General features: G+C 38.3%; 1 protein-coding gene across 15 annotated transcripts in view; it reads left to right on the plus strand.

Annotated features, from left to right (window-relative positions):
• Positions 1–16810, plus strand: part of si:ch211-285f17.1 (sickle tail protein) — a 76321-nt gene that overhangs the window by 25635 nt on the left and 33876 nt on the right. For 10 of the 15 annotated variants that reach the window (XM_046848628.1, XM_046848625.1, XM_046848640.1 and 7 more), the window contains 4 exons: positions 2763–2849; positions 7925–8129; positions 11224–11422; positions 14488–14581. In XM_046848628.1, coding sequence (XP_046704584.1) covers positions 2763–2849; positions 7925–8129; positions 11224–11422; positions 14488–14581 — 585 coding nt within the window. Of the gene's footprint in view, positions 1–2762; positions 2865–7924; positions 8130–8747; positions 8894–11223; positions 11423–14487; positions 14582–16810 lie in introns of those variants that run through there. The other 5 variants (XM_046848629.1, XM_046848635.1, XM_046848637.1 and 2 more) reach the window with 4 other exon arrangements.

Raw genomic sequence — 16810 nt, forward strand, 5'->3', positions numbered from 1 at the left:
TGGAGAAGCGTGATAGAAGGAGTGATTTGTGATAGAAGGGTATCTGTAAGAAGGAAAGGGAAAGTTTATAAGACGATGTTGTATGGCTTAGAGACAGTGGCATTGAGTAACAAACAGGAGATGGAGCTGGAGGTAGCAGAGCTGAAGATGTTGAGGTTTTCTTTGGGAGTGATGAGGATGGACAGGATTAGAAATGAGTTTATTAAAGGGAATGTAGGACAAAGTGGAGACACTTTGTGGAGACAAAGTGAGAGAGGCACGATTAAGATGGTTTGGACATACAGAAACCAGATATTTACATACACTTCAGAAAAAAACATAAATCAAAGTAAACCTTTTCTGTTTTAAATCAATAAATATTAACATATTTTTTGCATTTGTTAAATGTAAGAATCGAGCGAGGGAGAATTTTTATGTATTTTTATTATCACTTTCATCAAAGTCAGAAGTATACATACACTTTCTTAGTATTTGGTGGAATTGCCCCGAAACTGTTTCACTTGGGCCAAACGTTTTGGGTATTCTTCCACAAGCTTTCTACAATAGTTTGCTGGAATTTTGGCCCACTCCTCTCAAAAGAACTGGTGTAACTGGGTCAGGTTTGTAGGCCTTCTTGCTCGCACTTGCCTTTTCAGTGCAGCCCACAAATTTTCTATGGGATTGAGATCAGGGCTTTGTGATAACCACTCCAATACCTTGACTTTGTTGTCCTTAAGCCACTCAGTAACTAATTTGGAGGTATGCTTGGGGTCATTGTCCATTTGGAAGACCCATTTGCACCCAAGCTTTAACTTCCTGGTTGATGTCTTCAGATGTTGCTTTAATATATCCACATAATTTTCTTATCTCATGATGCCATCTATTTTGTAAAGTGCACCAGTCCCTTCTGCAGCAAAGCAGCCCCACAACATTGTACTACACCCCCATACTTGACAGTTGGGATGGTGTTCTGAGGCTTTAAAGCTTCGCCCTTTTTTCCTCCAAATATACCGTTTATCATTATGGCCGAACAGTTCAATTTTTGTTTGGTCAGACCACAGGACATGTCTCCAGAAATTAAGATTTTTTCCCCTCATGTGCAAACAATGTCCCCTCATGTGCAAACTGTAGTCTGGCTTTTTTTATGGTGGTTTTGAAGTAATGGCTTTCTCCTCCCAGAGTAACCTTTCAGCTCATGGCGGTACAGTATTTGTTTTACTGTGGATAATGAAACTGTCTTACCAGTTTCAGCCAGCATCTTCACAAGATTTTTTGCTGTTGTCCTGGGGTTGATTTTCACATTTCGCAACAAAAAACGTTACTCTCTGGGACTCAGAATCCGTCTCCTTCCTGAGCGGTATGATGGTTGTACATTCCCATGTTTTTTATACTTGCATATTATTGTCTGAACGGATGAACGTGGGACCTTCAGGCATCTGGAAATTGCACCTAAGGATGAGCCATACTTGTGGAAGTCAACAATTCTTTTTCTGATGTCTTGGTGGATTTCTCTTGATTTTCCCATAATGTCAAAGAAAGAGGCTCTGTGTTTGAGGTGTGCCTTTATTTGCATCCACAGGTGTGCCACCAATTAACTCAAATGGAATCAATTAACCTATCAGAGGCTTCTTAAGCTCAGAATGGAATCATCTGGAGTTTTTATTTTTTGTTTAAAGGCACAATAAACTTAGTGTATGTATACTTCTGACTTTGATGAAAGTGATAATAAAAATACATAAAAATTCTCCCTCGCTCGATTCTGACATTTAACAAATGCAAAAAATATGTTAATATTTATTGATTTAAAACAGAAAAAGTTTACACTGATTTAATGTATGACAGTAAAGAAATAAAAGTTTTTGTGTTTTTTTCTGAAGTGTATGTAAATATCTGGTTTCAACTGTATGCAGAGGAGGGACATGGGGTATATCAGTAGGAGAAAAAAAAAGGGTTCCCCTTTTGAGTCTGGTTCCTCTCAAGGTTTCTTCTTTATTACATCTAAGGGAGTTTTTCCTTGCCACAGTCGCCACGGCTTGCTCATCAGGGATAAATGCACACCGTTCACCTTGACTGTTGATTTCTGTAAAGCTGCTTTGAGTCAATGTCTGTTGTGAAAAGCGCTATAGAAATAAACTTGACTTGACTTGACTTGAGAATGCTGAGGATGGAGCCGCCAGGAAGGAAAAAAAGAGGAAGGCCAAAGAGGAGGTTTATGGATGTGGTGAAGGAAGACATGCAGGTAGTTGGTTTGAAAAAAATCAGATGTAGAGGACATAGAAGTATGGTGACGGGTGATCCGCTGTGGCGGCCCCTAATGGGAGAACCTGGAAGAAGAAGTTGTTAGAAATTTTATGAGCTTCATTAAACTAATATTTTCCCATAACCTATTTTACGGGGGCTGCCTAGGGTCTTATTTAACGCACTGTATTCATTGAGTTCACTGCCCTATGACAGAAACATTTTGTGAAGTGCATGAAAGCGAAGAAGCTGAGGTAAATGGGCTCATATGCATAGTGACTAAACACAATCCTGTTAAAAAGTAAGAACAAAGATACACTAAACACTACTGAGTGAGTAAGTTTGTTTAAGAAAATCTAAATGTGACAGTTTGTGTTAGTGTTTATTTTGTGATATTGTTTAAATAAACTATTTCTTTTTTCTTTCTTTCTTTCTTTCTTTCTTTCTTTCTTTCTTTCTTTCTTTCTTTCTTTCTTTCTTTCTTTCTTTCTTTCTTTCTTTCTTTCTTTCTTTCTTTTACTCTGTCTCTATGTATCTTTCTATAGTGTTTGCAGGGGATGTTGTCTTCTCTACAGTGTGAAGTTAACATTCAGAGATATCTTCTAAAAATTGAGTCACTCCATCAATCCACAGTCAGTAATTGACAGGCCAGTGAATTCCAGTTAACATTTGTGCATGTGTGTGTATCCATCCCAACCCATAATATGAAAGAAAACAATGCATTGTTTGCCATGAGTGTGTGGACTGCCTGATTCAGGGTCCAAATATCTAAGTTCATCACCAGAAACAGTTTTATAACTTTGAAAGCTATAAACTAACATATTTGATGTCTATATAACTCACAAGGTAGAGAAGCATTCGCTGATACAGTATTACTTTAAATATTTATAATAATCCATCTATCCATCCAACCATCCAACCAACCAAGCATTGCCATTATAACATTATGAGGTGTGAAGTGAATAACACTGATTATCTCTTCATCATGTCATCTTTTAGTGGGTTGGATATTATTGGCAGCAAGTGAACATTTGTTCCTCAAAGTTGATGTGTTAGAATGGGCTAGATGACTGGGTCAGATCATCTCCAAAACTTCAGTTATTTTTGGGTTGTTCCCAGTCTGCTATGGTCAGTATCTATCAAAAGTGGTCCAAGGAAGGAACAATGGTGAACCAGTGACAGGTTCATGGGTGCAGGTGGGGAGCGAAGGCTGGTCCATGTGATCCGATCCAACAGACGATGCTCCTGTAGTTCAAATTGCTGAGTGTAACGGTACACGTATACAGATGACTTCACAGGTCGATTTCTGAAAGCCTGCACTGACCAACAAGCACCGGTGTTCACCGAGATATTTAAACTCTTCATGGAACAGTCTATTGTTGCCTCATGCTTCAAACAGTCCACCATTGTTACTGTCCCGAAGAAACCTTAACCCGCCTGCTTCAACAACTACCACTCTGTAGCCCTGACCGCAGTAGTGATAGTGCTTTGAAAGACTGGTCAGAGACTTAATCACTGCATCATTACCAGACACACTTGATCCTCTACAGTTGGTGTACCACCAGAACTGCTCTATGACACCATTGTACATCTTCTACACACAAAGATGAGCCACCTGGACTGCAGAAAAGGGAATTATGCAAAAATTCTGTTTGTAGACTACAGTTCAGCGTTTAACACCATGATTCCCTCCATGCTTACCTCAAAGTTGGAGGTCCTGGAACTCAGTCCACCCCTGTGTCAATGGATCTCCAACCTCCTGACAGACAGACCAATTCAATTCAATTTATTTTTAATTGTATAGCACTTAAACAATGAACATTGTCTCAAAGCAGCTTTACACAGATAATGTGGTGATTAAAAGTGAATATGTTCTTTATAAGTAAGTTTGTCTCTGATGAGCAAGCCGGTGGCGACTGTGGCAAGGAAAAACTCTCTGAGATGGTATAAGGAAGAAACCTTGACCACAAGCCGTACAGGTGGGCAAACACACCTCATCCACCCTCACCCTAAGCACTGGAGCTCCTCAGGGTTGTGTTCTGGGCCCCTTGCTGTACTCACAGTACACACATGACTGTGTGGCTACTTTCAACTCCACCACCATCATCAAGTTTGCTGACAACACTTGTGGTGGGCCTGATCTCCAACAACGACGAGAGGGTCCAGCTACAGGAGTTTAAAAACCTGGTGAGGTGGTGCCAGGAGAACAATCTTCTCCTGAACATCAGAAAGACTAAGGAGTTAATAGTGGACTTCAGCACGAAGCAGGAGCGGTCAAACCAACTAAACATCAATGGAACCTCAGTGGAGAGAGTGGACAATTTTCGGTACCCAGGTGTTCACATCACAGAGGACCTGTCTTGGTCCTATCACATCAATACCCTGGTGAAGAAGGCCCGGCAACATCTGTACCATCTGAGACTCCTAAGGAACTTTAAACTACCCTCTCAGGTGATAAGGACTTTTTACACTTGCACCATTGAGAGCGTCCTGATGAGTAGCATCACTTCCTGGTTTGGGAACAGCACCATGCAGGACAGGCAAGCCATCCAGAGGAATGTACCATCTGCACTGAGCTCCATAACCTGCAGGACATTTACAGCATGTGGTGCCGGAACAGAGCCAGGAAGATTGTGAAGGACCTCAGCCTCAACAATGGACACTTTTCTGTTGCGCTTCTGGTCTTTGACAGCAAACACAGAGAGAATGAGTAGGCGCTTTTTCCGCAGGCCATACTGTGTCTAAACCATGAGACACCCAGCAACTAGCACCTGGACTTCTCCCTTTGTCTCTTTTCCTTCAATGCGCAATTATTTTTGCACTACGTATGACATTTTAACTCTGGACTTGCACAGCACAGTGTCACATTGTCACCTTATACTACACATAAACCTGTTCCAGAGCACTCTGGACCTCAGACTGGGGTGCCCGCACATGCTTAGTTGCCGATCTGCGACCCTTCCGCTTTTCTTCTTTGCTGGGTACACTGCCATTTGGAATTCCCTGGAGAGGTGTGGCAGACAGTGGAGTGCCTGTTCTGCTGCTAGTCCCATGCAGCCCCAGGCTTTAGAGCCGGTAACAGTGCAGGCCTGGCAACAGTAAGAGACAACTTGTCAAGTCGAACCAGGGAAGCAAAACCTCAATACAGCAATAAAATATCTGGACATTTCAGAGTCTGGCAAGGCATCCAAACCCCTACTATAAACTATAAACCCCTACCACAGATCTGTGACAGTGACATATCCTTGCTAAACAGCCTCAACAAATTATTTGGCTGATTTGACATCCAAAACACCACACAGGCAAAGATCTCATCTTTCCCACAGGAGCACGCTGTGTGTCTGTCCCCAGTTAGTGTGGAAAAGACCCTCATGAGGATCAATCCACGCAAGGCAGCCGGACCAGACAACATACCTGGTCGGGTTCTAAGGGACTGTGCTAAAGAACTCAAAGATGTACATCTTTAACATCTCACTGAGTCAAACAGTTGTTCCAAAGTGTTTCAAGGCCACTACAACAATTTCAAGTTTCGTTGCACTGACCTCCATCATTATAAAGTGCTTTGAGCAAATGGTCATGCAGCACATAAAATCCATTCTTCCTACCTCCCATGACCCGTTCCAGTTTGCATATAGAACTACAGGTTCACAGAGGATGCCAGCTCGGCCGCTCTCCATCCAGCCCTTACACAACTGGACTAGGTGCGAATGGTGTTCTTGGATTTTAGTTCATCATTTAACACAATCATCTCCCAGCAGCTAATACACAAACTGAGTCACTGGAATTCCCCTCTCTTTAACTGGGCGCTAGACTTCTTATCAGAAAGGCCACAAAATATACGGGCGGAAAAACATCTAACCTTGAAGTGAACGTCAAAACTGTTATTATACACTGATCGTTCACAACTTTAAAACTACCTGCCTGATATCATATAGGGGCCCTCTTGTGCTACCAGAAAACAAATTCGAGGCATGACCTCTACAAAATCTCTAAAGGTGTGCTGTGAAAAGACCGCAACAGTAGGGAGTACCAATGCTGTGCAGAAGTGTACATGTTAATATAGGTGGTATATGTCAAAAACAGCCACATATATGCCAGGACCCAAGGTTTCTCAGCATAACATCACGCAGAGTATCATTTCCTTATCACACGCCCTGCCATCTACATGAAAGAAAATGCGTTTCATCAGACCACATCACCTTCTTCTTTGGCTTCATGGTCTTGATCTGATGCTCATGTACAATAGGTACATGAGTGGTGTATAAAAACAGAACGATCATTCGGACCAGGTTGCAGCTCTGCACCACGCTGTAATGTTCCGACACACTATCCAAGCCGCCAGTCACTTTTTTCTACTATTTGTGCTACAGTAGCGCTACTTTGGGTATTGTCAAAGACACTCAGATTCCTTAAACGTGCCAGCTTACATTAGTATGATTTTTCCCTGCTTCCAAAAGACCAACCGGAGAACGGACTGTTTGCTTGCTGCTTAATGTATTCAGCCTCTTGACAGGTTAAATTGTATACATTGTGTGTATACCATCCTGTAAACATGAACCTACACCCTCTTTGAATGGTTTAACGTATCAGAACATAATAAAAATCTTGTATTTATAAGGTCTTAGAATTGGGTAAATACAACCCCATATGCAAGAACACATAACACGTTGCACCATGTCATTGTTTGTTTTACAAAAATCAAGCTGAAATGACGAAAACATTTGTGGAGATGCCCAGGTCCTGTGGCTGCAAAACATACTCAAATCATGACCTCTCCACCACTGCGCTTGACAGCTGGTATGAGCTGGTGTTTGTGCTGATATTCTGTTTTGCTTCTCATGTATTTTTCCTGTTTTATGGACATTCATCTTCACTATTATCTTGCCTGTCAAAGGAAGTTATGTGGTTTGTTCTTATGCAAATTTGCAAATCTAAGCTGTGCTGCCATGAGCTTTTTAGCGAGAAGAAGCTTTCTTTGAGCAACCCTTCCAAACAAACAATGCTTGTTTAGTCATCTCTTTTAACATCCTAACTCAGACCTGTAGAATCTATGATGTGGGGTTTTTTTTGCAGTGTCTCTGAGCATTGGTCTGACCTTGGTGTGAAATTGCTGGTATGTCCACTCCTGGGATGACTGTCCTGAATGTTTCCACTTTTACAAATGTTCTGCACTGTAGAATGATTGAATTTAATTTGTTCATGTTAGTGGGCAGCAATAGTTGCTTCTTTAAGATCATTGCTGATGTCTTTCTTTGCTAATGTGGATGTTCCAGACTAAACCTTGGGCTTTTAAAGAGGTGGTCACGCTTGCTGATGATCAATTTATAAAGGCATGTTTGATTAACAGCCCCTGGCTGCTACTAACCTCTTTAATTTTATGGAAGCAGTAAAGGTGTACTTAGTTCTTCCACGCATGGTTTCTCCATTTCAGCTTGAAGGCGTGGTGTAATATGTCGTGTGTTGTTCATCTGAGGTTGTATTTACCTAATTTTAAGACCTGATAGGGACCAGATGATTTCTGTGATGTCCTGATACATTCCACTATATAATTCAAACAGTTTTATTTACATGGCTGTATGTGGTAAGCCCTTTTCATTTTAACACCAGATGGATTTTTTATTACTTTTCTACTTCAAGTAGATACTACTTCCTTTAGTTAAGTTAAACTGTATGATTTATATGTGTCTTTTTCTGCTGTTACTTTTAGAACCGGAGTGCCAGGGCAGGGGTGGCGTGCTCAAGTCTGGTACCAGTGTTCAGTGATCAGCCAGACCTCAGCTTGCTGGTGTCTCTGGACAATTTAGCGGTCATGTCAGAGTGTGAAGTGCCTTTTGCCTTTACCCGTGGCTCCCGCTCCCGGGCCAGCCTACCTGTGGTGCGCTCTGCTAACCAGACCAAGGACCGCTCACTTGGTACATCTGTACATACATACACAGATCAATTAGATTGTTTGATCTGGCATTAACAGTCTCATTAAAACTGGAGTTAGTTACTATTATAGGCACATGTTTTTAGAAAGTGCTGGACATTCATATAGACTTAAATACAGTCTTTAAATAACAGAGTATTTAGCAAAAGTGAAAAGTATACTTTTCATTTGTTATGGAGAAAAGGTTAACTTTTTTCTGTCTCATTCAAAATTATTGTGTGTGTGTGTGTGTGTGTGTGTGTGTGTGTGTGTGTGTGTGTGTGTGTGTGTGTTAATGCAAGTCATAGATGCAATTTTGTTTTTTTCCATCCAGCCAGTAAGAGGCTCTACTTATGCACACACAGGCATGTATTACTGGCTAGAGACTAGATTGTGGGCAGGCACACATACATTTCCTCACTAATGTACTGGCACGCACACAAACCTTTTTTTTTTTTTTTTTTTAAACCCTCTTTCAGATTCTCTTTCATGTTTTTATTACCAGTACTCAAAACACACCTACTTTTTTTTTTATAGACACAGACGCATACTTTGAAAGAGAAGCCTCCACTTGGCCCAAAATCACTGATTGGTTGGTTTAAATGCGCAACAGCTGGAAAGAGGCAGAGAGGTATAGAAAGAAATGGAGAGAAAGAAGGGGAAGTGGGGGGAGAAATGTCTTCTCTAAATAAAGCTTGTGAAAGAACATTGTGGAATCGCAGGGGTTTAGAGACGGTCAGGTTTTTTACTGCACTGCGGAGAGCAACAGTAAGTGTGCTTTTCAGTGTAACTGTTTTTGGATATTTGCATCTGATTTAAGGATAATGTGATTGTTTAACAGCATGACTATTTTGACTTTTAACTCTAGTATGCTTTAGATAATAAAAAAGCTTTAGGTTCATTTTGCTGGTCCTGATCTAATTCTGGTTTGTTGTAAGATGTTTAGAGGCATGGCGAGTTCCATCTTCAGTACTTCAGAAGTACTCAAATTATTTTTTTTACTTTTTGACAGAAAAAGATTGAGAAAAGAAACTAGATACTCTTAGATAATCCATATTATTAAATAATAGTTTGTTTTTAAAGCATTGTTTATCTGCTCTATAGAACTATAGAAGTTTGTTCAGCTATTGGGCTGTAGACCTTTTTTCTATCTATCTGTTAAAAATGATTTAAAGCTGTATTTCGGATGCGTCTGTGATAAGATCTGGAGTAAATCTTCTGTCTAAGCCTGTCTCTTTAAACAATATCCCAATTTGGATGTGCCGAACATTTGTTTCTCATTTACAGAGACAGCAGGAATACACTGAAGCTACAGGGACTTTCTTGCTGAATAGAATCCTCTCCAATGTCTGTGTCTGCATAATTCATTTAGAATTATGTTTTTTTCAGTTTTATTTTTTTTATATTATCTAATAAGAAGTCTATGCTTAAGAAAAAGCATATTTTTATGATGCATATTTGATAGTTACTACAGGAAGTACATTTAGAATATGATTACATCAGTTATAGGATGAACAAATATAAATATTTATTCATTTTACATTCAGTGTTAGGCTCACTAAATCACATCATATTCTTCACTGACAGTTTGTAAAAAATAGTCTTTTTTTTTCATATTTACAAAATTTGACAAAATGTAATTTCTTTATGGTATGTTTAGGGTTAAGAATAGGCTAACTTGAACTTTTGTGCAAAGCTCCAATTATTAAAAAAAAAAAAAATCAAATATTTTTGCTTCATTGTACAGTGGTTATTTTTTTTTGCTTATAGGATGTTTTTAATTATATTTTAAAATGTATTTAAATTCCTCATCAGCTAAAAGAAACCAGGGCAGACTTCTTTCTAAAGACTGATGATCACCCACAGACCTGATTCTGACTTTTTAAATGCCAGTTTCAAAATAGGAGGTACTTTAATGTGCAACAGCATTTCAGGCATTAGAGCAGATATTTATTGTACCTAATGCCCCCAAATGCTTTGGTATTAAGATTAAGTTGAAACAATAAACTATATAAAGCCATTCTTCATTTATCTATGAGATTAAATTTGTGCCTGTTTTATGAATAATGTAGTGTGTTTTCTTTTTTCTATATCTTCTGCAATCAATATCTTTATATTATTATCTCCAAATAATTTTTTGTTTTGAGATTTTAGGTTGTTTCATGCTATTTTGTGCAAAAAAAACCCCACTGTATCTCGAGTCCCTTTTACCTTTTATATGCTCCTATTAATGCCAAATTATGATACTTGCTCAATCAGAAGCCAATGATTGGACTCCTCCAAGCTTTTTAAAAGACTGTAAACTCATGACCTGCAAAAACTCAAAATTTAGTGACTAAATCGGTTTGGAATCTGGGATGGAAGTTCAAAAAGCACACAATTGTGTCAAATATCCACAAATTGTATATAATATTCTGTATAGATTATAGACAACAATAATGGGAAAACTTGAGGGGGAAAAACTGTTCACACAGCTGGGCATAGCAATACAACTTTCACACACTTTGCTGCCTTGTAATGATTTAATACCATTAAATACATGATAAATAATATATATAATATATTCAGAAATAAATGTGTAATGAATAACATACATATAGATAATGAATGTTTTTTCAATGCACACATCTTGTTTATTTTTTCCTTTTTTTTTCCTTTCTTTCTGTCCTTACTTTCAGCTCAGCTCAGTGTAAGCTCATATCATGGTATCATGTGATCTAAACATTGAAATGTTCACCTGATTCACTATAGAAACATTGATATGCATTTAATTATGGCTTCTGCCTCCATTTATACATTTCCTTTTGTCATAGCTAAATGATCAATCTTTCTTTGTCTAAATGCATTTTTGCTTTTATTTATTTTATTTTATATATTCAATAATTAATTGCAATTATATAAAATATTTTGTTGTAATTCTTCAAATAACGTCATCTTGGTAAACTAGCACGAGGATGTGATGTTAGAGACTCTAAGTCATTCAGGAGCAGGGCCTCTGATAAATGCTGATAGACGCATTTATCATTTATAGTATATTTCATATATCCATTCATTAAAGTAGATTTCTGTCTTTCTTGCTCACTCTCCACCTGTTGTAGGTGTGCTGTACCTGCAGTATGGTGATGACACAAAGCAAATCCGGATGCCCAATGAGATCACAACAGTAGACACAGTGCAAGCGTTGTTCGTCAGTGCGTTTCCACAGCAGCTCAGCATGAAAATGCTCGAGTCGCCTAGCACAGCCATTTACGTCAAAGATGACATCAGAAACATGTACTATGAACTGATGGATGTCAGGTATGTGTTATGGATGTGATCTTTTAAACTACAACATGGTATACTATAATAGCAAAATTTAAAATGCTCACACTGCTTGTGCTTCGACTTATTCAGGTTAATTTTATGTACAAAGTGGTTTAAACAAAAGACATTCTGACAGCAGCTATTTGGAACTCCAAATCTAAATATATTTTTTTAAGAGTTAAATATTAAATCTACTTAACCAAATGTCTGGTGAGGCAAAGAGGTTTTCACTATTTAGATTCAGACACACTCTTGGTTTTTACTGACACTAATTAAAGAAGCTGTTTCATAGCTGTGTGGCTTTGTAAGAAAAACATCTGCCCTCTACAGTAATCTTTATTATTTGCTATCATTAGTTACTGATTAGGAATCAACACCATTGAATCAATACAGGTGTGAAAGATCATAATTGTGAAACAAAAGGTGTCAATGTACATATTATTAATTAATTATTATTTATATTTTATATATCTATTGTATATGTTTCTACAGGCCTCAGTCAGCATGTTCGGTGTAAAAGTTCATGACTGTACAATTATAAAAAAGACTGAACAATTATGGTTTGCTTAGTAGGGTTTCCAGGAGAAAAAAAAAAGATCATGGTGGCATAGCCTTGGTTTGAGAGTGCACTGGCTTGTGCAACCCTAATGTCTGGGTTACTTTATTATAATAGTTTTTTTTTTTTAATAACATAGTTAATTAAATTAACATTTGTGAACATCACCAGTTTACATTTTTAAAATAAGTTTTAATAAAATGCCTGCTTGGTTTAATAATTTTATAAAAGGATATTTTATAATATTTTATTAAAATAAAATTGCCTTTTTTTTCATTGATCACAAATTAAGTGATTGATAAAATTGCCACAAATTAAGTGGACTAAATTAAATAAATGGAAATGTATATATTTAAAATTTGTTAGACCCCATTTGGGTAATACAGATACTCCCTTGAGATGCAAAATTGTCAAGAGAATCCATATTTTGGATTTACTGTCGTAAAACCGGAAGCTATTGCCTGCATGTGCAAAACAACGCACTACAAGCCACAGTGACACTGCGCTAACTCTAGTTTCTTTTTTGTGTGTCTGTGTGTGTCTACAGATGACCAGATTTTTAGAAAGCATCTTGCATGTTTATATATATATATATATATATATATATATATATATATATATATATATATATATATACACAGTGGAACCCGGTTATCTCGCCCTCGGTTAACTCGACAACCCTATTAAGTCGACGTTTTTGAAGTGGAACCGCCAAATTCTCGCTTTTTCTACGCATTTTTTTCGGTTACGTCGACTTTTTTTATGTCGCCGAACCCTAATATCTCGATCACAAGGGGGAAAAATTAGAAATTTTAACGTCAGTTATGTCGATCGGCACTGTGCAGCCGCAGAAGAACTCACGAAAGTGGCGGAAAAATCAAACCTTACAGACACTACAGGTGTTTGTATTGTATACTGGTGAATCTCTGCTGTTAGTAAGTGCACATATGCATTTTTTTGTTAAATGTTATGCGATGAACGGGAGCGCGGCGCTCCCGGCTTCAACTCCTTACCGAGCGCGCGCGCGTCACTCCTTACCGAGAGAGCCGTGCTCCTTACCGAGCGGTAAGGAGCGACGCGCGCCGGTAAGGAGCACGGCTCTCTCGGTAAGGAGTTGAAGCCGGGAGCTTCAGAGAAAGCGGACGAGAAAGCACCTGCCACGCCCCCTTCGGCCGTTCGAGACGTTTGAGACTTTTCTGTCCCTCGTTTTTTTGTTTCGGGTTCGGTTTTGGATCTTCCGGGGTTTTTTTCCGGCTTCGTGCCGTGCCGCCGGTCGCGGTATTTTTTTATTTCCCTATTTTTCCATTTACAAACTCTCTCTCTCTTTCTCGCTCGGCTTATCTCCCCCTCGGCATCGCGGACGTTTTTTCGGACACTTTGCTTTGTGTGTTTGTGCGGATTACTTCAGCCTGATGGTCATAAGTTTTCAGACACTTAGTTATGGTTTTTTTTGTCTTTCTTTCCACATGTGGACTAAATGTGAGACGGCACTGTGCAGCCGCTGTTTTTTTTTTTTTTTTGAGCGATCTGTGTGTTTATAATGTTGGAGAATATAATAAAGGTTTGTATGGAGAATGGACGGTGGTTTGTATTGTATACTGGTAAATCGGGGTTTTTTTTATTTATTTTTTTTATCGTTTTTTACAGTTTAACAATTACATTGTCCACCAGTGTCAAAATCCTCCTCTTGTGCCTGGGCCAGACCAACTTAGATTTTGTGTTGTATTTAGGATTTGATGATGATCCTTTTATGGAAGGCATCTTCTTTTAATCTTTAGCTTATTTACAAATGGTATGGTGTTTATGGTATCTATGCTTCTTTCTACTTTCCTGTGCCAATGGCTGCAAAACAAACCCAAAACATACTGGGAATCAATCGATATATTGACAGAGATATTAAATGAGCTGATAACCACCTCCTGTCTTATACAGTAAAGCCATAGTGATGTAAGCTGAACTTTATAATTATCTTCCTTGTCTCTCTTTCTCTTATATAGTGATATTAGGTTATGGTCATAAAACTAGAACATACCACATAAACACTCTCTATCTCAAACAAATATCTATCTCTCTCTCTCTCTCTCTCTCTCTCTCTCTCTCACACTCACACACACACACACACACACACACACACACACACACACACACACACATTGATCAGAAATAAGATACAAGCCACATGCACACACCTAATTACTTTATAATAGAGTTTTGTGTGCTGTCACTCAGACACTGTAGTGGTAGTTTACTTCATAACACAGACAAGACCAGATGGATAGGCAGAAGTGAAAGCAGTAGGACTTATGGATTCCACTTTTGACAAAGTCTTTTTGTTCTGTGCCTGATGAAATGTTGTCTCTCCTCTCGCACAGGTTTTCTTCTCTTTCTTGCAAGGATCTCCCTTCTAACCTAATTTATCCTGCAGTAACTAAGTTCAAGAGCTGAAATTATGACCACACTCGCCCGCGGTCTGATGGTCATGTTTGGATCTCTCCTTTTCTAGGAGCATCACAGATCAGTCGTGTTTAAAGGTTTACCACAAGGACACAGCACATGCCTTCAGCCATGCAACACGGCCCAGCAGTGGAGACTCCAGGGTGAGTGCTAGCCTTGATCAATATACTTTTGTTTAATGGTTGCTCATGTCTATTGACTGTGGGGTCCAGAGGTCCAGAATCGAAATCAAATTGCTCTAAAAGTGGTTATGATGATGATTCTGACCTAATTCACTGAATATAAGGACAAATCATTAGGAGATTTCATATTGCAGGTTGAGAAAGTATGTGTGAGGTCATTTGAAATATGTGGCTATATTTCAAATATAATGTAAGGTCCCCTGGTGGTCTAGTGGTCTAAGATGCAGCGCTCTCACCGCTGCGACCCGGGTTCGATTCCCGGTCAGGGAACCATCCCCAGCCACTTTCAGTGCTGGTCCCAAGCCCGGATAAATTGGGGAGGGTTGCGTTAGGAAGGGCATCCAGCGTAAAACATGTGCCAAATCAAAAACGTGCGGAGGATCCGCTGTGGCGACCCCTAACGGGAGAAGCCGAAAGAAATACATACATACATACATTTCAAATATAATGTAAAAAATTAGTATCAGGTTAGGAATGTTCTATTTGTTGTTTCTGTCGTTTAGGAAAAAATACAAAGTTGTTGTTACTTAACCTTTCACATTATAATTTCCATATACATTTTCACATATACATTTCCATTCTCCTGGTTACTTTGAATGTTGTCTTCCCTGTGTGTTGGTAAGAGGATTAAACTCTTATTGTTCAAATGTTTGTAGTCTTGTGACTTTGTAGGCAGTCCAGGCAGCTCTGCTGTTTTATGAAGGAAAAGAAACAAGAAGCATTTATTTGCATATTACAAGAGCAACATTGGTCTAAAAGCTTTGTCTTTGTTTTTATGGCTTTTTGGGTAAGATGGGCTTTTTTTTCTAGAAATCATTCATTTAAATTGTGCTCAGGTGATTTAGGAATATCCATAATAATAGTACAAAGGTACAAAAATATTAAAGGTATTAAGTCTCTTTTATGGTACCGCTTCAATGATGTGCAAATGTGTAGTCAGTGTAGTACTTGTGTTTCTGAAAGTTTATTAACATGCACAAGTGTGTGAAAATATTGTGTTGCTTATGATTAAGTACAATCCAGGAATTGTGACCATAAAACACAGCAGGAGTCAAGGTTAAGGCAGGGTAATTATATCCATAACGATAAACTTTAACAGGCATGGTCTGACCACAACAGTGATGGACATAAACGAAGTGAATATAATGTGTTACTGTATTCAAGTAGCTGTTTCACGTATCTGTACTTTACCGAAGTATTTCCATTTGGGGAAACTTTTTACTCTAACTTTAGCTTTAACATCTTTATTATGAATGAGTGGATAAAAACATAACTGGCCAAGCATGCAGCAAGCCACCAATCAGGGTAGAGCCTGCGTTGTTTTTAACTTGTTTTGATTCTTACTTGGTGGTATGTATTTATCACCAACATACAGTTCAGCATCAGTTCAACAGCAAGCAGAACATTTTGAGACAAATAAATGATGGATGAAACTTCTGACTCGCACTGTTTTAAACTTGTTTTAATTTCAGCTTGAATAGGGGGAAATGTGCAAAAGATAAAGGAGTGTTTGCAGCTCATTATGAGGATAATAAAAGCTAATTCATATAATTAAATAACTAATAACAGCTAATATAATAATAATAATAATAATAATAATAGCTAATAGCTGTATATCACTTAGATTATGCTGTTGCCTGCTATGCTTTTACTTAGAGCAACAATATTTCATTAAGCTGCATAACATAATTTATAGTATGTAGTTTATGATAATGTGTGTAGCAACAAAACATTTACAACTTACTGTAACTAGTCTAGTTGGATTGTAGTTAAACTGGCACTTATAGGTGATGTCCTAAAGGTTTTCTGTGATTGTACTAAAAATGTCCTGACTCAGTTTAGTAAGCAGAATCTCCAATGCAGCTTTAAAGGCTTAAAATTCAAAAGACATACTGTATATGACAAGGATATAAATGTTGTATGAATCTTATGGCTACAATTAGCCAAGGAGTTGTTTGGTTCTTGGTTCTGAGAGTTTGATAAATTGTGCACAATGACATGGGTATTTAATTGCATAATATATGCATTTAGGATGTTTATTTATACATTAAATGTCTCCAAATTTGTGGGCTGCTCTGAGAATGTTTTACTCAAGTGATGGTAGCTGAAGCAGATAGAAGCTTCTCAAAGCTGAAACTAATCAATTGTGGAGAATTTGGGTCATGGCGTTGTTCACCCAGAGTGTCATTC

The sequence above is a fragment of the Silurus meridionalis genome, chromosome 4 (assembly GCF_014805685.1).
Source record: "Silurus meridionalis isolate SWU-2019-XX chromosome 4, ASM1480568v1, whole genome shotgun sequence".
Taxonomy (NCBI): Eukaryota; Metazoa; Chordata; class Actinopteri; order Siluriformes; family Siluridae; genus Silurus; species Silurus meridionalis.